The following is a 24,395-nucleotide window of genomic DNA, read 5'->3' as shown; positions in this document are numbered from 1 at the left end:
TGATTAGTGGTTTGTTTTTTTCTTTTAACCCCTTGTGAATAAGAAAAATTCAAAGTTACACTAACGTTTTAGTGTAAAAAATTTAATTTTTCATTTTCACGGCACATTGTTCCACATTTGTGTCTGTCACCAGTGGGGTCCATATGCCCAATATACTACTTGTTACATTGCTTGAGGGGTTTAGTTTCCATAATGGGGTCACTTGTGGGGGGTTAGCAATGTTTTGGCAGCACGGGGGCTCTGCGAACCCGACATGGCCTTCATCCTCCATTCTGGCCAAATCCAGATTCCAAAATTCAAATTGAGCTCCTTCCCTTTGGAGGCTTTCCGTGCACCCGCTTTGCACTTTGTGTCCACATGTGGGGCATTCCTGTAATCGGGGGAAATTGCTCTACATGAGTAGTGGTTTATTTTGACTTTTTACCCCTTGTGAACATGAAAAATTCTAAGTTTACACCAACATTTTAGTGTAAAAAGTTTAATTTGTCATTTTCACAGCACATTGTGCCTGTCACCAGTGGGGTCCATATGCCCACTATAACCCTTGTTACATTCCTTGAGGGGTGTAGTTTCCATAATGGGATTACTTGTGGGGGGTTAACAATGTTTTGGCAGCACGAGGGCTCTGCAAACCAGACATGGCCTTTGTCCTCCATTCTGGCCAAATCCAGCTTCCAAAATCCAAATTGCGCTCCTTCACTTTGGAGGCTTTCCGTGCGCCGGCTTTGCACTTTGTGCCCACATGTGGGGTATTTCTGTTATCGGGGGAAATTGCTCTACATGATTAGTGGTTTATTTTTTCTTTTAACCCCTTGTGAACATGAAAAATTTAAAGTTACACCAACGTTTTAGTGTAAAAATTTTTATTTTTCATTTTCACGGCACATTGTTCCACATTTGTGTCTGTCACCAGTGGGGTCCATATGCCAAATATACTTCTTGTTACATTCCTTGAGGGGTGTAGTTTCCATAATGGGGTCACTTGTGGGGTGTTTCCATTGCTTTGGCAGCACGGAAGCTTTGTAAACCCGACATGGCCTCCATCCTCCTTTCTGGCCAAATTCAGCTTCCAAAAGCCAAATGGTGCGCCTTCCTTTTGGAGGCCTGTCCTGCGCCCGCATGATACATTATGTCCCCATGTGGGGTATTTTTGTACTCGGGGGAAATTTCTCTACAAGTTTGTTTTTTTTCCCTTTTAACCCCTTGTCAACCTGAAAAATGTAAGGCTAGACCAAGTTTTAGTCTAGTGTCTGTCACTAGTGGGGTCCATGTGCTCACTATACCCCTTGTTATATTCCTTAAGGGGTTTAGTTTCATAAATGGTATCCCTTTAGTGGTGTTTGTTAGGTTTTGGCACCCCAGAGCCTCTGCCAACCAGAAGTGGTACTTTGAAAATTGGCCAATTGTAAGGAGGGTTTAAAATTCACTAGGCACTCCTTTACATCTGAGGCTTGTGATTGCGTCAAATAGCGCAATAGGGCCACATATCATAGATTTCTATAAACTGCAGAAATGGGGCAATAAGAATTGGGGTGCATTTCTCTAGAAATAGGTTTTCTATTATGAGAGATATTGGATCACAATATAATTTCTACAAAGAAAATTGAAATTTTCAATTTTCTCACACTCTTTTCTCACGCTTTTATTTCTGTGACTCACCTAAAGAGTTAAAAAAAACTTTCTGGAATTGATTTTGAACAGTTTGGGGGGTGCAGTTTCTGAAATGGGGTTCTTTGTGGGGCTTTATAATATACAGCCCCCTCAAATACACTTCAAACGTGAACTGGTCCCTTGAAAAATCTGATTTTGAAATTCTTGTGAAAATTTGAAAAAATGCTGCTAAACTTTGAAGCTTTCTATTGTCTTAAACAATTGAATGAAAGTTTAATAAATGCCGACAACATAAAGTAGACATGTTGCTAATGCTATTTCATATATAATTTATGTGGCATAACCATTTTCCTTACAAGCACAACATTTCAAAGGTAGAAAAATGCAATTTTTCTAAATTTTTCACAATATTTTGGTTTTTTTTTCTTAAAGATAGGCTGTAAGTATCGACAAAATTTTTCCAGAAATATAAAGTATAACATGTCACGAGAAAACAATCTCAGAATCAGCCAGATACTGTAGGTAAAAGCATCCCAAAGTTATTAGTAGATGAAGTGACACAGGTCATATTCCTGAAATTTGCTCCGGTCCTTAAGGCCATTTTGGTCTCTGTCCTTAATGGGTTAAAAATATATTTTTAGTTTTCAGAGATCTCTTTTTTTTCCCCCTTAATCACACCATTTTCTGTATAGCGTTTACACCACTCGAGAACAGCCCACAAGTTTGTCAGGCTATGAAATACTGGCCCTGGCTAGTCTGGCAAAGAGGACGATACCTTGCTTAGATCAATTGATTTTCTGATTCTAAGGGGGATTCACACTGTAACTGACCTGCAGACAACCTGTTTACTTGATTTTATGCTGCATTTCAGAGTCACAGCAAAGCTCCAATCTTGAAAGGGAAGGTGTCTCTAATATAGTGGCTGTTCAGTGTAATACGAAGCAAAAAGGTCACGTTTGTTTACAGGGCTCCAGTAGTAAAAGACAGTCACACTAAACAATAGGAGTTATGTGTAAAATAATAACACAGTGGCTTTACCCATAGCAATCACTCTGCCGCTCTTTCGAGCCTTCTCTCATTCCTTACATGCCAACCTATACACTACCTGTAAGGCTCCACCCTAACCTGCAGAGCTTTTCCAATGCAATTTAAATATCACCTATTACACGAATACTCTGCCATTACCTCTGCTGAACTAATACATTAGCTGTCCCACACTAGATTATTTTCATGGTTCTCTTTTTCTCTAGAATCCTTTCCATCTGCAATGTGCTTATTTATTTCAAAAAGTAAAGCATACACATATCACAAATAATATCAACAAAGAGAAAAAAAGAGCAAAACCATTTACACAATTCGGTGTGTAAAACTTACCATCCAAGATATCCATTATTAACTATTGTATCAAAAGTCACCTATATCCTTTATTGATATTTAATTTACAACTTACTCACTAAACCTAACCCAGATAGTCAATTGGGGATTCCCAATCATTACTCTCAAGTATAGGGTTATTCTCATTCTATTTGCTTCTTTGTTTTTACCTTTATTGACCTCAAAGGAGTATTCCCCCAAAGAACTAAAATATAAAATGCTTCCAAACCTAGCAGGTCTTAGGGTTTTACACAAAAAGATTATCTGACAGATTATCTGCCAAAGATTAGAAGCCAAAGCCAGGAATGGATTTGAAAAGAGGAGAAATCTCAGGCTTTCCTTTGTGACCTGATCTCTGTTTATAGTTTGTTTCTGGCTTTGGCTTCAGATCTTTGGCAGATAATCTTTCTGTGTAAATGGACCCTAACTCACCAAGTCCCCTAATTATTTTGAGCCATCTCCCGTCTTTCTAGCTGCCACTGTTTCTGACTGACAAGTTTATCTAAAAGCCTGTCTATATCCAAGATGGCGACGGCTGGGAAACAACATCTCTCCGCATGCATTGCACCTCAGAGCCTACTATCTGCCTATTACTGCCTCTGCTTTACACTGTAAACAAAATATCTATTTATCCATCCAACTACATGGATAGATTAAAAAGAGAGCGAGAGATTAAACAACTGTGTTTCCTTTACCCTATACTGCTCAGGAGGCTGTCACTATTATTTTGTTTCCCCACCCCTTGGTCAGGTGCTCACTGATTGTTGTGATGTCAGTGGTGGAAAGGGTTATAGATGATGTGTTACAGCTTGCCTGGCAACAGAAGAGACCGAGATCATGTGACCTTGGTCTCATAAGGGAGGCGGAGAACAAAGAGGTGGAGACAAAGTGTACGAGGAAGTGAGATTTTCAGCAGCTCAATGACCCAATTCATGTTCTATTACAAAAAAGCTTAGATTATAGGTGGGGATCGAACGGGAGTAAATCTTTTAAAATTTTACTATTTAAAGTGACTGTACCACCAGGCCCCGGCTGAAGCACGAGGCGGGCCGACCCACCCTTAGTGGGAAGAAACTCCAGCCCCTCCATGACGTGACTCCATTAGAATTAATGAAACCCTATCATAGAGGGGCTAGGGTTTCCTCCCACTAAGGGTGGGTCGGCCCGCCTCCAGTGCTTCAGCCTGGGCCTGGTGGTACAGTCACTTTAACAAAACCTCTGACGTCCTGCTACAGACATGACAAAAAGTTTGATTATTCAGTTCCCCAACAGCCTCTAGACATAGCTGGGAGAAGTGCTTGAGTCAGTGCTTCTCTTCCCTTTCTGCCATCTCCATCTGGCTGCATTGACAAAGCTCCACAGAATTATAATGGATATGCAAACCGCAGGGAGCCATTGACAGAAGAGCTCTACTGAGCACTTCTCGTTCTAGTGTGTTCTATCGGTGGAGGTTTGAACACTCAGGCCCTGATGTGTCAAAAGTTGTGTTAAATGACAGTAACCCCTTAAAAAAAATTTATCATAAAGCTTCCCCTAAACAGTTCCATCGCAGACCCAATGAAAAACATCAACATTAAATGAAAATTTACAAACGCATCTTATGAATATGTAGTATTTTAAAAATTTTACTAGAACATTTCACTCTTGATTTATCTGAACAACTCTGTCCAGTTGCTATAGAATCAGAAATAAGCAATGAGTTTTCAGTTTTAGGTCATGTAAAGAATTTATATCCAGCCCATACAGATCTCCTAGAGGCTTAAAGACTACACTTTCCCACGACCATTAGGCCACCTTTCTGCACAAAATGAGCTCAGTGGCGGTATTACCAGCAAACCAGGTTTTTCCCTCTGTATCGATGTCAGTGCTATGTTTAACAGTATACATGGGAACTGCCCGAGGTGAAACAAATTAACTGAGAAATGGCCAAAAATATGACAAAAGAAACAAAGCCAGGTATATAAACCTGACAGGGACAGACACAGGGCTCTGAGACATGCACATTTATTACATTTCAGCTGCATAGCAATCATAAATGGCATTAAAAGCTTATTATGTACAGTTGCTGGTAATCTGGATGTACACTTTAAAGAAGAGAACAAATAGAAACCCCTTTAAATTTGCCGACCATACAAAGGAAAAAAAAATCAATTGCCAAATTCACTTGTAAAATAGCTCATTTCCAGAAGGAAAGGAACTTTCTCAACAGTGCCCCCTACTCAAGGTAGCTTCCCTCCAAATCCATGTTGGACCCATTGGCAAACCCCTAAAATTTAGATGTTACTAGCATTAAATAGTTCAGGGAGCCTTGATTACACACCTTTTTATGGCTTCTTGATAAGCTCTCCCGTTCCTGAGAAATGTGGGTTATCGGGGCATTCCCATCTCAGCTTGTTTTTGCCTATATTTAGCATAGGAAACAACAAGCTGATGAGTGGGGTCCACTCCTGGGACCTCACTGATTTTAACAATGGGGACACAACTAAATGCAGTGTGCACCACACATACACAGCCTGGGCTCCATTAATTCTCTATTAGACATGATCGAACAGCGCTAATGTTCATTTTCGTACAAACTTAAACCATCGGTATTTGACTTCCGCAGTCTTCCCGTTCCGTGGGGAAGGTGGAGACAGCCCAAGTCCCGCCTGGAAAACAGGAATAGAGCCTGGGCCATAAGTTGTATTCCTGTTTTCCCAGGCGGGACTCCACCTTCCCCACGTACCAGGAAGACTGCAGTAGTCAAATACCGATGGTTCGAGTTCGTACAAACCTGAACATCAGCGCTGTTCGATCATCTCTATTCTCTCTGGGCCACCGAATGTTTCTGAGCGCTAAACTTGGAAATGTTCAGCAGCCCCCATCCATAGATGTTAAATGGAGCGGTGGCCACTCTATTAATCCTTGGGACAACTGTGTCCATCTTGGTATCGGTGGGTGTCCCAGTGGGGCCCCACCAATCAGCCTGTTATCCCCTCTCCTTGGAGATGCAAATAACCCTTTAATTTTAGTAACAGGAGTAAATATCAGGTTCACACACACCCCTTTATTGTAAGACATTGACACCACCTGACTGTAGTCACACCCATCACCTGATATTCACTCCTGGTATTAAAATTATGTTCACGCCCATCTGACTGTTAACTGAATTGTCAAACTATCAGCCCATCTTGGGAACTGGAGGTTATATCAAGAACCTGGAAAAGGGTGTGTGATTAGCGCTACAGACCTCCTTTAAAGAGCATTAAAACCGGATTAGGTTTTATACGCCAAGCCAGAATGTCCACGAGAAGGGGAGTTACCCATCTGTAGTCAGCTGTCTTGCGGTTCTTGGCTAGTGAGATGCTTTCAACCTGGGACTGGTGGAGTAGTGTGTCTCCTTGGGGATACTGCCACCGGCATATGAAATCTTACAAGCTACACAATGCTCCATGGGAACAATTGCCTCTTTAAAGCGACTCTGTACCCACAATCTGACCCCCCCCCAAACTGGTTGTACCTTCGGATAGCTGCTTTTAATCCAAGATCTGTCCTGTGGTCCATTCGGCAAGTGATGCAGTTATTGTCCTAAAAACAACTTTTAAACTTGTGGGCTTGTGCCCAACGGGCGTGGCTTAGAATATCTGTGCCCTAACTTTGCACCACCCCTCTGTCCCTCCTCCCCACCCTCTTCATCATTAGGAATGCCACTAGAACATTTTCTCCATGCTGAACACTGCACAGGTGCCTTAATGATCCAGCCCATGTGCAGTGCTGACACAGGTCGGGAATAGGAGACAATCTGCCTGGAGCATTCCTAATGATGAGGAGGGCGGGGAGGATGGACAGAGAGGTTGTGCCAGCCTAATGCATCAACAATCTAGGCCACAACCGTTGGGCACGGAGCTGAAAGTTTAAAAGTTGTTTTTTAGGACAATGACTGCATCACCTACCAAACGGACCCCAGGACAGATCTTGGATTAAAAACAGCTATCTGAAGGTACAAGCGCTTTGGGGGAGGGGGTTCAGATTTTGTGTACAAAGTCGCTTTAAGGGTGCTAATAAACACGACAGATGCGCAGCGTATTTATCTCTGTGAGATTCTCGCAACATAATACGCAGCGATATTGGTGTCCATTGTTTTCTAGGGAAAGTAAACTTGCTGCGGATTCTTGACTGATTTTCCACATAGGCACGTGTGATTTTCAAGCACAAAAATCGCATTAAGGCAACCTGCGAGTTTCCGGCGTATTTACTGAGATAAATACGCTGTGCATCTGTCGTGTTGTTAGCACCCTAAGGGTCAAACAGTGATTTGAAGGGAAACAACCTTCAGCAGGTGGCACTGTAAAACAACTTCTTTCCCTTCTGAAAATTAACTACTTTTATACAATTAATGATAATAAAGACTACAACACTGAGGTGATGAACCAAACTCTTCTCATGCCAAAAATAATAAAAAGAAGTGCCTTTAAAAGCTAGGTTTTAGACATTTGTAAATGAGCCACTTCTCATACTTTTTTCCATGGAGCATTGCACATCATGTAAGATTTCATATGCCAGTTTGGTGGTCTTTCTTAGTCCACATTTACTTTAAAAACGCATTAAGTGATACAAAGCAATATTTTTTATATAAAACAAACACTGTGTTTCATAGTAAAGATAAACTTTATTCACTAAGCACAGAGCCAACAAAAGATATTTATAAAGCACTTATAGACAGAACTACAATAACTGCTAGTGATAGAAGAGTTCATTTTGCCTTAAGGCTATGGTGGGGTTCCATTAACACCTTGTAATTTACAGCATTAACAGTACATGGCATAGCTTAGACACAGAAGTACAGTATATGCAAAACCGGTCAGTCTGTCTTGCTGCTCTAGGGGAAAGTAAAACATTTGGCATGACTAGTCATAAGAGGTTGTTATCACTGTAAACACTCACCTGAAGGCATCTTAGAGCCAGGCAGGCAGCTTTTTGGAGGTCAACTTTAGGCTGAGTCAGAGCCTCAGAAAAGTAAATCAGGGCCTACAGTAGTATACAGGGGAAAAACAATAACTTATTACTATTATTAAAGGGAATCTGTCAGCTTCAAATAATGTATGGAGCTGAAGACATGGCGGACAGGTGATAAGTAGTTTTGAGCAAGCATGTTCGGATAAGCTTTAATAACGGATGGCCAGACAATAGTTTTTTATCCTCTTCTAATTTGTGTATATTTCGTCCCTTCAAGGGATGTTTAAACAAAATAAAAATTAGAACAAAAAAATGTAACAGGTTTGTGCAAGACACATTAGAAATCCGACGGGATGCAGGCATCCCAAAGGACTTCTAATATGTCTTGCACAAACCTATTACAATTTTTTCATTCTAATTTTTGTTTAATTCGTTTAAAGGAGAAGTGAGGGCAAAACATATATTTAAGTATATTATTGCTCAACAAAAATTATACAAATTCTCAATATACACTAGTTATGGGAAATGCACATATAGTGCTTTATTCCTTCATTTACTTCAGCTTGAGGTCTTTTACTCCTAGCAAAAATGGTGCTAAATGACCCACTGTCTAGCATACAGAGGTGCAGGCTGGGCTCAATGTGGGACAGAAGAGAGACCACAGGGATGATGTGCCATGGGAATAATCATCATCCCGGTGGTGTCTCCCCCGTCCCTGCACCTGAGCTGTCATTATCTGTATTGTGTGATCGGACAGTAAACCTTGATAGACGAATGCTCTCACAGGGAAGAAGGGCACAGCCTGCTCTCTCCTGGCTTCGGGGAGATATAAAGAAAGATCCAGACGGCATTTCGGCTACACGGACAGCAGGGACGGAGCACGGGTTGACAGGTCTGACAGAAGAGGGAAGAGCTGGTGAGAGTAGCATCCCCAGCAGTCGTCTATCCAGGTCTACTGGCCGCCCACACAATATAGATAATGACAGCTCTGGTGCAGGGATGGGAAAGAGACCACTGTGATGATGATGAATTACATGGCAAATCATCCTGGTGGTCTCTCTCCTGTCCTGACCCCGCACAGCCCAGCCTGCACCTCTGTATGGTAGACAGTGGGTCGTGAAGTCACCATTTTCTGCTAAGAAAAGAAGACCTCAAGCTGTAGTAAATAAAGGAATAAAGCACTATATGTGCATTTCCCAAAACTAGTGTATATTGAGAATAAGCATAATTTTAGTTGGGCAACATACTGTACTTAAATAAATGTTTTGCCAGCACTTCTCCTTTAATCCCTTGAAGGGACGAAATATACACAAATTAGAACAAAACAATTGAATAGGTTTGTGTGGGAGATATAACTGATGACATCTGTTATTGAAACATAAGGCATGGGTTAATCAGGCACACTCCGCTCTGCCAAGTAGGGGGCACCTGGTAAAATGCCCAAATCTTTTAATGATTTCAATGGGGCTCATAACTTAGTTATACTCAACTCGAGTAACAAGCACTCAAGCATTTTAGTATTTGAACAACTCTAGTAAGAAGGCGATAAGACAAATCATACCTATTAGAATGAATAAATTATGTGACATCTCTAAAGCCAGATGGGCTGATTTGTAAATAATAAATGAATAGAAGGATGTAGTATCTCACTGCTATACTAAAAATCAGCTGCAGTGCTAGACATCCTGGACTGATAAACACTACAGAATATGCAGTTTATTATGTGGTTGTTCTATTAGGACTTGTTGGCATAATGGGGATTTGCTACATTTTGTATGTTTTATTATGTAAAATTTAAACTTTTTTTTTCAGTTTTGTTGTTTGTGGATCCAGTCCTGGGTTTGGCTATAAGTAATGTATAATATGCATAGTGTGATTAATATAAATCAGAATGAAAATATTAAAATATGCAATATAAAAATGGAGCACCAAGTCTATTCAGAAACTGAACCACATAGGTTGTGTTACAGTACAGTGATGGAAGCAATTAGAGATGAGCGAACCTGCCGAGGTTCGGGTGCGTATGAACCTGTACTCTGGGCGTCTGATTCCCACTGTCTGCAGCCTCCGTGAAGAGGGTGGATACAGCCGGAGGACCGCCTGGAAAACTGGGATACAGCCATAGCCATAGGCTGTATCCCGCTCATCTCTAGAAGCAATGTCTACCAAATGTTTTTTCCCAGATTCTGGTCACTTCAAACCATAGCCCACCTTTTCTCTGAACTCCTTCGAATTAGATGCAGCAGAAGCAAGGGAGCCCAATGCTTGACTGGTGTCATCATCATTTCCGGACAGCAGCAGATTTAGTAAAGTAAGAATTTCATGGGAATCAGGCGGAGTGCATGTGTCCAGATTTGTCATTGTAACCATATCCACCGGGGGCTGCAGCACGGGTTCAGCTGAAGCTGGAATAATAAGAGTGATAAAGAAGACAATAGTTACTAATAATATCAGAGCAACATTAGTTTATCTATGTGTAGTAAAGCATCACCTGGTGGTACTGCATGTGAGCGCTCTCTTACTACTATAACTATTACTATGTTTCCAAGTTTCCTTTACACATGTAAAACATTATATCCTAGTGTAGAGACAGAAAAAAATCTTTTTTCCCCCTATATATTTTAATCTCTTAATTTAAGTATGAGGTCACATAGGTCATCTAGACTACTGTGCGTCTCCTTAATTTTGTTCTTATATGAGCTTTTGACATTTTGATGGTTAACAGTATTGTTAGTAAGACTACTACGATTGTAAGAGTAATGAACAGAACACAGTTGAGAGCAAACTATGAGATTAAAACATTACATCACTAGCATCTATCAATGGGACATATCCAGTATCAGGTTATGTTAAAGGAGAAGTCTAGTGAAGTTTTTTTATTAAAGTATTGTGTTGCCCCCTAAGAGTTGTACATATTACCAATATACACTTATTACGGGAAATGCTTATAAAGAACTTTTTTCCCTGCACCTACTACTGTATCAAAGCTTCACTTCCTGGATAAAATGGTGATGTCACGTCCCGACTCCCAGAGCTGTGCGGGCTGTGGCTGCTGGAGAGGATGATGGCAGAGGGATGCTCAGTGTCCCTCCAGTGCCCTGTGTCCCTCAGTGTCTCCCTGCCATCATCCTCTCCAGCAGCCACAGCCCGCACAGCTCTGGGAGTCGGGTCGTGACATCACCATTTTATCCAGGAAGTGAAGCCTTGATGCAGTAGTAAGTGCAGGGAAAAAAAGCACTTTATGGGGATTTGTATAACTTTTGGGGGGCAATACAATACTTCAATAAAAAACTTCACTGGACTTTAACACACTGTAAATCATACAGTCAAAATACGGCAATATATTCAATATAATAATGAACTTCATTGTAGTCAAAGGGAAATTGGCCGGTAGTGCACACACTGTATAGAATAACTGTCGTCATTCATTATGACTGTCCAAATTTTTACTGCATGTGAACATAGCCTCAAGGTTAGAAAATGAGGCGCTCACATCATGGACCCAGCAAAGGGCTATGTACAACAACTAGTTACGACAAATTGTGCTAATATGTCAGTGCTAAATAGCCCTGTGAATTTTGAAATAAAAATCCTGCCACATGTATGGCATCTGAGCAGGTGGACAGCACTTGTTATGTCCTTTAACATATGATTTATTAGATATGTCCTCAAAATAGCAGAATTGTGATAAACTGACTACCACCTGAGAACATAGTTTTAAAGGAGTTATCCAGGCTTAGAAAGACATGGCTGCTTTACCAGAAGCAGCACAACTCTTGTCTCCAGTTCCAAGTGAATAGAGCTTTATTGCAATACTACACACAACCTAAGGACAAGTGTAGCGCTGTTTTCTTGCAAGAAAGTAGTTTTGCTTTTACTAATAGTGGAAAACACCTTTAGGGTGCCTTCACACCTACCGGATCCACAGCGGATCTCACTTCTGCGGATTCGAAGCGAGAACCGCTGCGGATCCGGTATCAATTCACCCCTGTGATAGCACATATTCGCAGCGGGATTGACATCCCGCTGTGAATATGTGCTTTAACTCCCTGGTGCCTGCAGCCCGGCTGTCGCATCACCCCATCCCGGCCACATCTGCCCATCAGCCCACCCCCAGCCCGCCGCCGAGAGCATACATTACCTGCTCGGCGGCGCGGCTGCAGTGAGGCTGCCGGCTCCGGTCCCGCTCAGATCAGCTGAGCGGGACCGGAGCCGGCAGCCTCACTGCAGCCATGCCGCCGAGCAGGTAATGTATGCTCGCGGCGGGCCGGAGATGGGCTGATGGGGGGATGTGGCTGGGATGGGGGGATGTGCCGCTGCCGGGGATGGGGGATGCGACGGCGGGGCTGCGGGCACCAGGGAGTTAAAGCACATAGAAGAGCAAAGAACAAGTCAGCTCACCAAATGCAGCATATATATGCCGCTGTAATTCCCCAGGTCCGGAGCACGTAGAGCAATATTGCGGGCCGTCTCCCGTATGTAAACTTCAATGAAGAAAATGGTGGCTCTCAGCTCCGTAAAAAATTTATATTTCTTTATTAGACGTGCATCTTAAAACAACAATCAAATGAATAAAAACATCAGCGCCGACGCGTTGCGAGGTTCTCCCTCTTAATCATGGCAATTACAACTGTGTAATGAAAGACTTTTATAGGTAAGATGCACATCTCCAAACCTAGACCTAAACCTAGGAAACAAAGGACTCTGCAATCCATTCTAAAAAATTCTACACAGGAAAAGGGGCATAAGAATGTTTCGTTTGATACCACTGAGGCCGAGACGTCAGACATACAAACGGATTACTCTGAATCGGAGGATTTACCCCCACCTGTTCATCATCACCAAAATCTACCTAAACGTAAAAGATCTAGAGAGCGGGGTCGATCCAACTACGCCTATAATGATCCCCCAAATACCCGCTCCCGAGCTCAAGCCACGATTACCTTTTAAAAAAACGCACCAAACCCCACCGGCGGGCGGGGAGAAAACATCAGGCGAGGAAATCCATTCAGGAGACAGAGATACTAAAGACTGACGAATCGCTGGATGTCTACAACCTGTCTGCCACTATTCTGCAAGAAAACCATGTTAAGGTACTGTCTCGAGGCTTGAATTTCGTTCCTGTTAAGACTTTTGACCTTTATAACACTCTGCAGGACGTTAATAAATTTATGCGTCTCTTAACCATCAAAAGACATTTTCTAGGGAATGAGGACATAGATATGGATATATTAGATGATGAAAATGTTACTATAACAGATTTGTGTGATGTAAATAATCTGAATGAAATTGGTCAGGACTCTGCACCCCTGTCTATGCCCTTTTGTGAACAAATGTCAGTACAAACTTTACTTGATCTTAAAGCACAGGGTTTTCGTGGACATAATATGGTTAGAAATCTACAACATACTGCTGTTCCCAACCCAGATTTCTATCCAGTGAATTCCAGAGCACCCATTATGGACATTGTCCAGAATAAAATAGAAGAGGAACTCACTGCTTTAAAGAATAGATCTGGGTTGGATAATAGCAGAGATAACCTGTCACGAGGTGAAAGGCAAGCACTACATGAACTAGCACACAATCCCAATATTGTAATTCGAAGGTCAGATAGGGGGGGATCAGTGGTAGTAATAGACCATGGTTTGTATGTGAGAGAAGTGGAAAAAATTCTATCAGATCCATCCACTTATAGGGAATTACCCTCCGATCCAACTGCAAACATAACTAGGAAACTCACAAGTATAGTGGATACAGGAGTGGAGTTAGGTATATTAAATTCCAAACAACAACGTTATCTTATACCAGAGTATCCGGTTATAGCTATCTTCCATGCACTCCCGAAAACACATAAGGGGGTTCCCCCCCCCCCATTCCGCCCAATTGTAGCAGGCATAGGATCTCTGTCGGAGCGCCTCTGCAAATGGACGGATGAATTTCTCCAACCACTTGCTAAGAGAACCATAGGTTTTATTAGAGATAGTAAAAGTTTATTGGCAGCAATTGAACTTCTACCACGTATGGAGGGAGGGGCTTGGCTTTCGTGTGATGTGGTAGCTCTTTATCCAAGCATACCACACGAAATTGCTATAGTGGCCCTTAAATATCATCTTCACAAATACAGCAACTATGATGAAACCCTATGTGATTATTTAATAATGGTGGTAGAATTTTTGCTTACCAATAATTTCTTTTCCTTTGGAGATCGTTTCTTTTTACAGATCAATGGTTGCCCGATGGGAGCGTGCTTCTCGCCTTCACTTGCCAACATATTTATGGCTTATTGGGAGGAGGTCGTCTTGTTTAGTGTCTGCAATCCGTACAGGGACTTTATTCTCTGGTACGGTAGATTTATAGATGATCTCCTCTTGGTCTGGCGTGGAGGCGAGAAGCACGCTCTAGAATTTGTTAAATACATTAATGGCAATACGCTGAATCTAAAATTTACGCACCAATTTGATCTGGAGTCCGTTGCATTTCTGGATTTGAAATTGTGTCTGAACAATGGTCAAATTACTACTTGCATGTACAGAAAACCCACATCAGGGAATGGTGTACTACAGGCAAGTAGTAGCCATCCTAACCATGTCACTAGAAACCTGCCGGTGGGGGAGTTCATCAGAACTCGCAGAAATTGCTCCGTAGATGCATGCTATGAGGAAGCAGCCAGGGAACTCACCGCCAGACTCAAAATCAGGGGCTACAGCACTCCTATCATTGAGAGAGCACGACGGATAGCTGAATCACACGATAGATCATACCATCTAGAAGATAGAGGGACACGCAGAACTCATACTAATAATACTAACAAGGATGTGGGAGGTGTCCGGAGATCTAGTGACAAACAACTTACATTCTCTACTGTTTATAGTCCCCAGTTTAGAGAAATAAGTAATATCATTAATAAATATGTCCCCATGTTACTCCAGGATCGGAAATGCGAAAAGATACTCACATCAGGTGTGAGATGTGTCGCAAGAAGGGGGAAAACTATAGGCAATATGTTGTCCCCAAGCCATGTGAACATCTTTAATGCTCCTAAAAGTAGTACAAATTGGTTAGCTACAACAGGTTTTCATAAATGCGGAGGACCTAGATGCCCCCTATGTAAATTTACAACTAGGAAACAGCTTTCAGTAACATCCTACAGCACCGGATATTCTTTTAATATAAGATCTTTTATTAATTGTGCAACAACCTATGTTATCTATGTGGGGGAATGTACAATTTGTAAGTTGCAATATGTTGGATCGACCAAAAGGATGCTAAAAACACGCTTTAGTGAACACATAGCTGACATTCGTGCACACTGTGCGTTAAAAACCGGCAAATCGGTATCAGGATTATCCAGGCACTTTAGTGAATGCCACGGAGGGGATATAACGGGTCTCTCTATGTGTGCCCTGGAAAGGGTGAATAATGGTTTATTGGGTACAGATCCTGAGAAAAAGGGAAGCTTATTGGATCTTATATCTGGATACCCGACATCCGAAGGGCTTGAATCTGAAATTGATTTATATTATATATACTGAATGTATTATCTCAATAGTATCCAGTTCTTGTTTTCCCGTTTACCCTCTGTAAGTAAGTCATGTGATCCCCATACCTGACAGGTGACGCCTAAGAGGCGGGTCTAGGTTTGGAGATGTGCATCTTACCTATAAAAGTCTTTCATTACACAGTTGTAATTGCCATGATTAAGAGGGAGAACCTCGCAACGCGTCGGCGCTGATGTTTTTATTCATTTGATTGTTGTTTTAAGATGCACGTCTAATAAAGAAATATACATTTTTTATGGAGCTGAGAGCCACCATTTTCTTCATTGAAGTTAAAGCACATATTCACAGCGGGATGTTAATGTGCTATCATAGGGGTGAATTGATACCGGATCCGCAGCGGTTCTCGCTTCGAATCCGCAGAAGTGAGATCCGCTGTGGATCCGGCAGGTGTGAAGGCACCCTTAAAGGAGTTTTCCAGCATTATTACATAGATGGCCTATCCTTATGCTGGGTTTACACAAAGGGATAATTCGGCCAATCGATTGTTTAACGATTTTGAAGCAACGATTTGGTTTTTATAACGATCAGCGTTTAGATGAATAAATCCTTAGAAAAATCATTAGAAAATTTGTAAGAAAAATCGTTATTGAGATCGTTTTTAAGATCATTTAAGCCCATCTTTCACATTGGGTGAATCTTTGAAAGACTGTTTACACGAAGCGATCTGCGAATTTTTAGCGAACGATGAACGACGATTTGAGAACATGTTGAAAGATCAAAATGAACTATTTCGCTCGTTGCTTGATCGTTTGCAGTGTTTACATGGAACGATTATCGCTCAAATGCGATCTTTATTGCAAAATTCGAACTATAATCGCTCCATGTAAACGCAGCATAAGTATAGGCCATCAATATCTGATTGGCAGGTGTACCAAGACCCAGCATTACCACTAATTAGTTGTTTGTCAGAGCCACAGCATACACACAATGGATGAGACTGGAAGCAGATGGCTCAATTCATTGTGTAGTGGCTGTGTCCGGTTTCTGATGCTCACATCTAAAGATTAGCGAACCTCGAGCATGCTCGAGTTCATCCGAACCTGAGCGTTCGGCATTTAATTAGTGGTGGCTGCTGAAGTTGGATAAAGCCCTAAGGCTATGTGGAAAACATGCATATAGTCATTGGCTGTATCCATGTTTTCCAGACAACCTTAGAGCTTTATCCAAGTTCAGCAGCCACCGCTAATCAAATGCCGAAAGTTCGGGTTCGGATCGACTCGAACCCGAACTCGGTTCACTCATCTCTAGTATCCATGTTTTCCAGACAACCTTAGAGCTTTATCCAAGTTCAGCAGCCCCCGCTAATCAAATGCCAAACGCTCGGGTTCGGATGAACTCGAGCAAGCTCGAGGTTCACTCATCTCTACTCACATCCTATTAGCTGTTGTTAGGGCAGTCAATGAGAGCTGAAGCCTTCGGCTCCATGATGGTCACTCCTCACATTGAGCAACACTGTGCAGCTATTGGACATCACATGCGGGCATGGTATCACCTACACATTATGATTGGTACTCAGACCTGCAACTCCACGTCTCCCAAGGGGGAAAATAAATTAAAAAGTTTCAGTGCCAGAGAGCAGAAGGATTTTTGTAATACCACGCACAACCTGCGAAAAAGTGTAGTGCTGTTTTTGCAAGGAATTTGTTGCATTTTTTCTGAGTCGGGGAACTGAACATCAGTTGCTTCCTATAAGTCACAAAAACAGGACATTTTGTGATCAGCTTATTTTATGGGACCCTTCTAATAACAGGGAATTTAAAGTGTTAGAAAAGCATGACCACTTCTCTAGTTCCATTAAGCTCAATGGAACTGAGTTGCAAAACCCCACCCAAACTGGAGGCAAGAGTCGTGCTGTCTCTGAAACAAAGTGGCTATGTTTTTCTAATGCTGTATAACCCCTTTAACATAGCTAACAATCCTTTTAACATATAAAAATAGGTCAATAAAATAAAAACAAATACAGTACCTTCCTTGGCAAGATGCATCAAATAGCTTTTAAGATCCGTAATGTTATGACTGCTGAAAAAGTCGTAATACTGAAAAACTGTGATTGTTTCTGCAGACAAGTTAGATGACAACATGTTTTCTGTTTTTTCAAGAATGTGAGCCACCAGTGTTCTGTAAACTAAAAGGAAAATAAAAGTAAATATCAGTGACAAATACAGAGTAAAAACTTAAATATATAACTATGAACACAAAACCTGACCAAAAATATCATCCTTCAATTGGAGCATCAAGTTATGGGCAATAAAGAATCCTGACTGTTTACTTACTAAATTCATCTGGGCCGACACACCCATAAGACTACCTTACACAGTACTAAGCTCCTTAGGGAAGGAGCTTCTCACCTTACCCAAATCGTAGATTGGCATCAGCATTCCGTTACTGAGCTATCGGTCTCCATGGAACAGGAAATCCCTTCCTTCCTAATACACATGCCCGTTGGATACTCTCCTTCCGCATATTCCCCTTCCACCCACTCGTAAATTATGCAACACTTTCCTTTCCAATGGTCATCTCCCCCCTTACCCTTTTACTTTTTCCTAATTCTTCTTTCCCAAGTCTTTTGTAGATGGCACATGGTGGACAAGAGTAGAGCCAGATCGTTTCTCATCAATGGCTCTTGGCCTTCCATCACTTAAAGGGAATCTGTCGGCTGTAATTTATGTTCCATACTGCTAACACTGTTAGATGGATGTTAGGACAAGGAGACACAAGGAGTCAAAGTAGCTTCTGCCTCCTATCTCCCGCCACCTTGCTTGATTGACACCTGGAAGGCGAGTTCCCAAGCAGGGTTGGATATGGTAGGAGAAAGTAAAGAGGTGTTACAGCCTGGTGCACTTCAGGAGCTTGGGAAAGCCTCTTTAACTCTTCTTACTGTATATTAAAAAACATTTTTCTATGTTCTGGAATCCCAGATTTTTGAAAACTACCATGTGTATCCCTGATCTAACAGTGTCCTGGCATGATGTAACAATGATGTAACAGTTTATATCTCTGCGGTACTGTATTGACAGAGCCGCGCAGCTCTGTCACTACAGTACCGGGGAGATTCAAACTGTTTTCCCGCTCCCGGCATGATATTGTTACAGCATGCCGTGCGGGGAAACAGTCAAGGAGAGGCATTCACCGTCCGTGTCGTCTGTGATTCATGGACCAAACACGGAACATGTGAATGCAGCCTTGTTGTGAATTCCACTGGTGACAAGAAAAATGTGACTAAGGCCTTTCAGTATTTCCTTGGTATAGCCCCACTCCTATATGAATGGAGCTGACCTGCAGTACCTCCATAGTGAAGTTCTTGGGGTCATCAGCAGTCAGTCCCCCACCAATTAATTGCATATCTCAGTCATATGCTGTCAATAGCTACGGTCAGAACTGTCATTAGAAAAAAGGCTTTGGCCTCACTTGGCAACTAGGTCTGTTCCCATAGGTGGAGAACAATGAGTTATATGCCACATCTTTTGTGTTGTAGTTCTTTTATATTCTATTTTATATAAACCTGGATTTATAGTTGACTGATCATTTTATATATCTTAAGCTTGGTAGAGACTTGTATTACGCCTCTTCTCCATCCAGCTTCTGTTGACTTTTATTGGTCTATGTAGCAAAGCATACTGTGCTATGCTATCTAGTATTAAACTAGATCTATAGTACAGTATTAAAAGATCTACAGTAAGCCGAAAAAATAGCTCATAACAGAGTTGTCAGGAATATCATCAGGATGGCATATCTCTCATGGATCCTGTAAAGATGGAAGCGCCAATGCCAGTGTCTCTACCTGATTTATAACTATCAGGACTAAAGTATGGAAGTATTAATACACAGATTCATAGAAAATAACACCATGAATACTATCACACCTGTATGAGCAAGTCCTGGGCTTTCAGTATTCACCATCTGACCAAAGGTTTCATGCAGCTGTGTGACCAATTTGTCAGCACTAATGTGGTACATGTGAAGAGGCATGGAGCATTTTGTCCAGAACGATAGAAGTGATGGCATGTCATGAAATCCAGAGATAACTAAGACACAAAAAATATTAAAGCGCAACTATAAAATATTTTGACCATTTAGTTTTAGTTAGCTTAGGTCATGATAAGACTTTTTGCAATATACATTAATAACCTAAAATGAACAGTTTTTTAAATACATAAGGCTGATTATGCCCTTACAGCTGTGTCTGGCTCTGACTTATTTCTGCATTCCTGCTGGACACGCCCCCTCCCTGGAGATCGGTCCTGAGTGTACAGACTCTGACAGGAGGATCAGATAACAGCCCTGACACAGAGAGAAACATAAACAAAACCTCCTCCCCCCTCCTAGCAGCACGTCCTCCCCCCTCCCCTCACAGAGGTGACTAAGCAGAGCTGAGGGTGTTGTGTGTAAGGAGCAGCGCAGGGGAAGAGCTGGATGGAGGGACAAATACCCAGTGCTTCAACAAGGAGGGACATCCCAGCCATGACTCCAATGTACTGCATGAGGGAGAGTGGGTGAGTCACTGAGGGGAGGACTACAAGTCCCAGCACAACACAGCTGTAGTCCTTCCATAGTACATATAACATTCCCTATCAGATGTCTGCAGCAGGTGCCCCCACCTCCATGGCTGACATTATCCCACAGTGTAATGAGAGCAGATGACTGTATCTAATCCCATTGTGTGTGATACCATCTGCTGGAGCTCTGTATCTAATCTTACATTGTGATACTGTATGCTGGGGCTGTATCTGATCCTGCTATGTGTGATATATATGCTAAGGTGCTGCTCAGTGGATAGAGGGACACAGCCAGGGAGATGAGGGATAGGCCACGCCCACTTTCATGCAGCCAGAAGAAAAATTCATTTATTCTTCTGAGCCAAACAACTGGGGATATCTAAGCGAGCGTATACACTATCAACGCAGTTTAGGGCTCTTTTTAAAAGGTAACACGAGGGCTTTTTATTTGAGGAATTTCATTTTTTGGCTACTGAACTTATAGTTGCGCTTTAAGTTTAACATTATTAATATCAAGCTTAACATTCTTTTTCAATTCAAAACTTTATAAAAAAAATGTATAATAAAGCAGGAGAAATAAAATTACATGGTAACAAGTAAACAAGTAAAAGATAAGTTTAGGGGAGTCACAGGGAGAGAGGATGAAGGCAAACAAGTAATATATAAAAAACATAGCCTTTCTGTGTTTTTAATCCACTCCTGGTTTTGGTTGAAAAATACTGAGTGGGAACATAGCACAGGGGGGATCTAACTACTATATGAATAAACAGAGAGCATTTATAGTATATTGAGGCACAGAGGGGCCTAACTACTGTATGGGAACATAGAGAGGACTTAGTACTATATCTAGACAAAGGGCCTAACTAATGGTTTTGTTATATAGATGGACCAGGTGGTCTTTTTCTGACAACAAACTTCTATTTTATGTCTAGACATGATAGGGTTTGATTATAGGAAAACCTTGGCAACATTGTCTACTCTTAAGCTTAAATGGTTTTCTGTGTCTTTACTCACCTTCTACTACAGAATTTGTGTTGCCCATGTTCTCTTTACTGATATCCGATAACTGCTTGATCACTTGACTTTGTCGACTCAATTTCTTCTTCAGATCTCTCAGGACAAACAGCACTTGGCTTGAAGTAGTAATTTTCTATAAAAACATATAATAACGTTTAAGTATTTTGGGAAACCTGTATGCTATTTACAAAACCAACAATTTCCCTGCTATAGGCAATGTTGTTCATTTACTGTTAGGGGATGCAGTGTATTTTCTAATATTTATGTGTGTAGTAAGAAACCTTTAGGCAGATCCCTGCAATTGGATGACTGTTGTGACTGTGGCTATATTTAGAACATGGCCACCATCTTGAAAGCTGCCATATGTGATTAAGGGCACATTTACTACTATGATATTCAATTATCTTTGCTTCAAAAAGTACATTCAATTGTATTTCTTAGACTTTTGTAATATTAATAGACATGTACATCCATTGGTATTTAACTTTTACACATCTCACCTTAATAAGTTCAGAGCAGTATTGTAGATGCCTGACCAGTGTAATGTCAAGACTTTCATTTCCTGTAGTGAGGGGCAGGGGGCTACTTGCCACACTAGTGCCAACCCCTGTGTCTTCTGTTAATGCCTCGCTCAGATGTCCCCTGGCTTCTGGGTGGTCTGATCTGTAACTGGAAAACATGCAGGGAGACATCTCAGATAAAGGTTGTGCTTTTATGCATTTTTCTATTACTGTACAGCATACTTATGATTATTGTATATATCATCAGAGCTGTCAATAACTAACAGGTAACACTTCACTATCCAAGCGTACAAAATGACCCACAGAAATTCCATTTGTACAACTGCTCAGGTTATAATATTCTAAAATCAATAGAAGTGGTGGAACTACATTTCAGGCTAATGTTCCCAGCACAGGATTTTACAGCCATATGACGTCTCTATCAGTAATGAAAGCAGCAAATAATGTTAATGAACATTATTTATGGTCCTCATTATCAATTTACCATTATCAATTTGTGGTCCTCATTATTAATTTACCACTCCCTGTGCCTCTTCAGCTCCAGAACGCCGCTCTGGGACCGCCACTGGGCTCCGGGATCTCCAAAGCTGAACACATCACGACCGAGCTGGAGATGGACTGAGGGGCGACGCCCCAGTCACTGATTGGTTGAGTGGGCTGTTTATCAGCCGAGATAGGCATTTTCCCCTGGGTAGTGATGTCATCACAACTCAGGGGGAAGTGCCTACTGGAGAGGTTCCCGAGGTCAGTCCCGTTGCTCACCATGGGCACGGGAAGAGGTAAGTTAGGAGTCATTATTACATTCTCCCCTGCCGACTGTCTGTTTTTGAAAATGGCTGGACTTCCCCTTTAAAGCTCTTTAGTTAGATCAAAGAGATGAGCCAGAATAGAAAGACTTAATGTGCAAACAACAACACAGAGAGAAGTGGACCCTGGGGCATCCAAGTTAGGTTTACAGTGCAAACAGTGTCATGGATTGAGTAGGGTAAATATTTATATGTAATGGTGAACTCAGAACATCTAGTATGTCTGATCTTCTAGCTAATGGCTAATAGAGAGCTCATAATGTGAAGCTTGTCGCTTACAGATAATTTCATACATGAAAAGTTGTTTGCACAGTTCTACATTACTGATTGCACAACGACCTGATCAATAGGCTTCTGAATGAATACAGATGCTGTTGTGGATTTTGGTTGCAGAATCCACACCATAAGTCTACAACAAAGTACAATACAGTGCAAGTGAACATGACATTAGTAAATCCCATTTTCATGTTGTGAGATAACAAACGGCACAGATTTGAGGGCATGCTGCCTGTACACGTACATGTTTATAATGCAGAAATTCATTGTTCATCTAATAAAGCAGTATACCCAATTCCCAAGAAAGGACCATTTTATTTTTGTAAATACTTGCATTCTCCATAAATTAATATTCCAAAGCATATTTACTCAGCACTCCATGCATTTCAAGGTACAATACCAGAGTAACAGATTATAACAATGCTGCCACTTCCCTATATGATGCCCTAGCTGGTTCCTATGACGCATAGAAGATTGTCGGCAGAAACAGACCACTTGGTCCATCTAACACTTTATAGATATAGTAAAAACGGATGCTGCCCTACCACCCTACATGATGGAGACAAGTCCATACCAGACTTAACTGCCCTATTCCCCGACTTTCTCCTCATACTCCCTTCTGGATGAACCCAGTCCTTACATGGTTTTGGACCATCCTGCAATGAGCTATTTGGCTAATGAGTTATTCTTGAAAGAACTCCTAACTCCTCCAAGCTTACTTCCTTTCAAGCCTTAAAACCCTCCTCGGTCTCCCAATGCTGAGCTTTTCCAGATACCCCCAGTTGAGGCAAGTGGTGCGAACTGAGTTTGGCTCTTTGCCAATTTCTCTTCTAGTCTAGCGTGCATGTTGCGCATAAAGGACTTAGACAAACCATTAACAAATATTTAATTGTAATTATATTTTTTTTATTGTAAAAATAATATGCCCCTTCAATCAGCAAGTTCAAGACCATTTACTAAAGCACAGACTAAATGGATAGAAGAAATCCCCGAGCAATCAACTCATGATTGGGAAGACATCACAGACTACTTCTCTTCAGTGGTCTTTGCAGGGACCCTTCTCATTCAATATTGGTTCCTTCATAGGGATTACTTGAAATTACTACCTGAGACCAATGGCAGAGAAAAATAGGAATATTTATAAATAGCATCAGCAAAAAATATAGAGAGGTGCTAGTGTCCAATGCGGCTTTGGGTAGAAGAAATACAAAACATAAAAATAAACTCTGCGTTTTCATCTAAATTCTCCTCGATGGCAACTCATATCCGCAGCACGGTTTCTAAATATTGGTATGTTTTAGAAGGTGATACTGCGCTAGGTAGTTGGGCTGAGAAAAGACCCCATATTGCCTTTACATGGAGTAAGAATTTAAGGGATGTGCTTACACATAGTAGTAGGTTTGCCTCGATTTCTAATACTAACAAAATGTGGCAAAAAAAATTTGATCAAAGGGAATCACAAGTACGGTACATGCAATTGATATTCTATAAATGTACATCTTTGGTAATAAATGGACATACGATCAATGTCAATTACTTTATTTGCTGTAAGACCAACCATGTCGTTTACTCTATATTTTGTCCTGACCGAATTTATATCTGCCAAACTAAAAGATTGCTCCCCACCCGGATCTGGGAACATTTTTTTTTTATAAGAACAGAGGTGGGAGCACTTAGATGTGCTTATCACTGCCGGTCTCCTCCAAGTTCACATGAAGCGTTATCTGTATACATATAGCTCCCTACGCTGCATGACTCCGCTCTATATGAGTGACACATTTTACGTTTCCAAGATTTCCC

General features: G+C 41.4%; 1 protein-coding gene across 7 annotated transcripts in view; it reads right to left on the bottom strand.

Moving 5' to 3' along the window:
* The window catches only part of RIPOR2 (RHO family interacting cell polarization regulator 2), a 161,048-nt gene that overhangs the window by 10,895 nt on the left and 125,758 nt on the right, over nucleotides 1-24,395 (bottom strand). For 6 of the 7 annotated variants that reach the window (XM_069957916.1, XM_069957920.1, XM_069957914.1 and 3 more), the window contains 6 exons: nucleotides 21,493-21,661; nucleotides 20,990-21,125; nucleotides 19,343-19,504; nucleotides 17,446-17,604; nucleotides 10,132-10,325; nucleotides 7,909-7,992 (listed from right to left, as the gene is read on the bottom strand). In XM_069957916.1, the coding sequence (XP_069814017.1) occupies nucleotides 7,909-7,992; nucleotides 10,132-10,325; nucleotides 17,446-17,604; nucleotides 19,343-19,504; nucleotides 20,990-21,125; nucleotides 21,493-21,661 (904 nt within the window). Of the gene's footprint in view, nucleotides 1-7,687; nucleotides 7,993-10,131; nucleotides 10,326-17,445; nucleotides 17,605-19,342; nucleotides 19,505-20,989; nucleotides 21,126-21,492; nucleotides 21,662-24,395 lie in introns of those variants that run through there. The other variant, XM_069957919.1, reaches the window with a different exon arrangement.

The sequence above is a fragment of the Dendropsophus ebraccatus genome, chromosome 2 (assembly GCF_027789765.1).
Source record: "Dendropsophus ebraccatus isolate aDenEbr1 chromosome 2, aDenEbr1.pat, whole genome shotgun sequence".
NCBI lineage: Eukaryota > Metazoa > Chordata > Amphibia > Anura > Hylidae > Dendropsophus > Dendropsophus ebraccatus.
The sequence above is the reverse complement of the archived record's forward strand: the minus strand, read 5'-3'. Positions and strand labels throughout refer to the sequence as shown.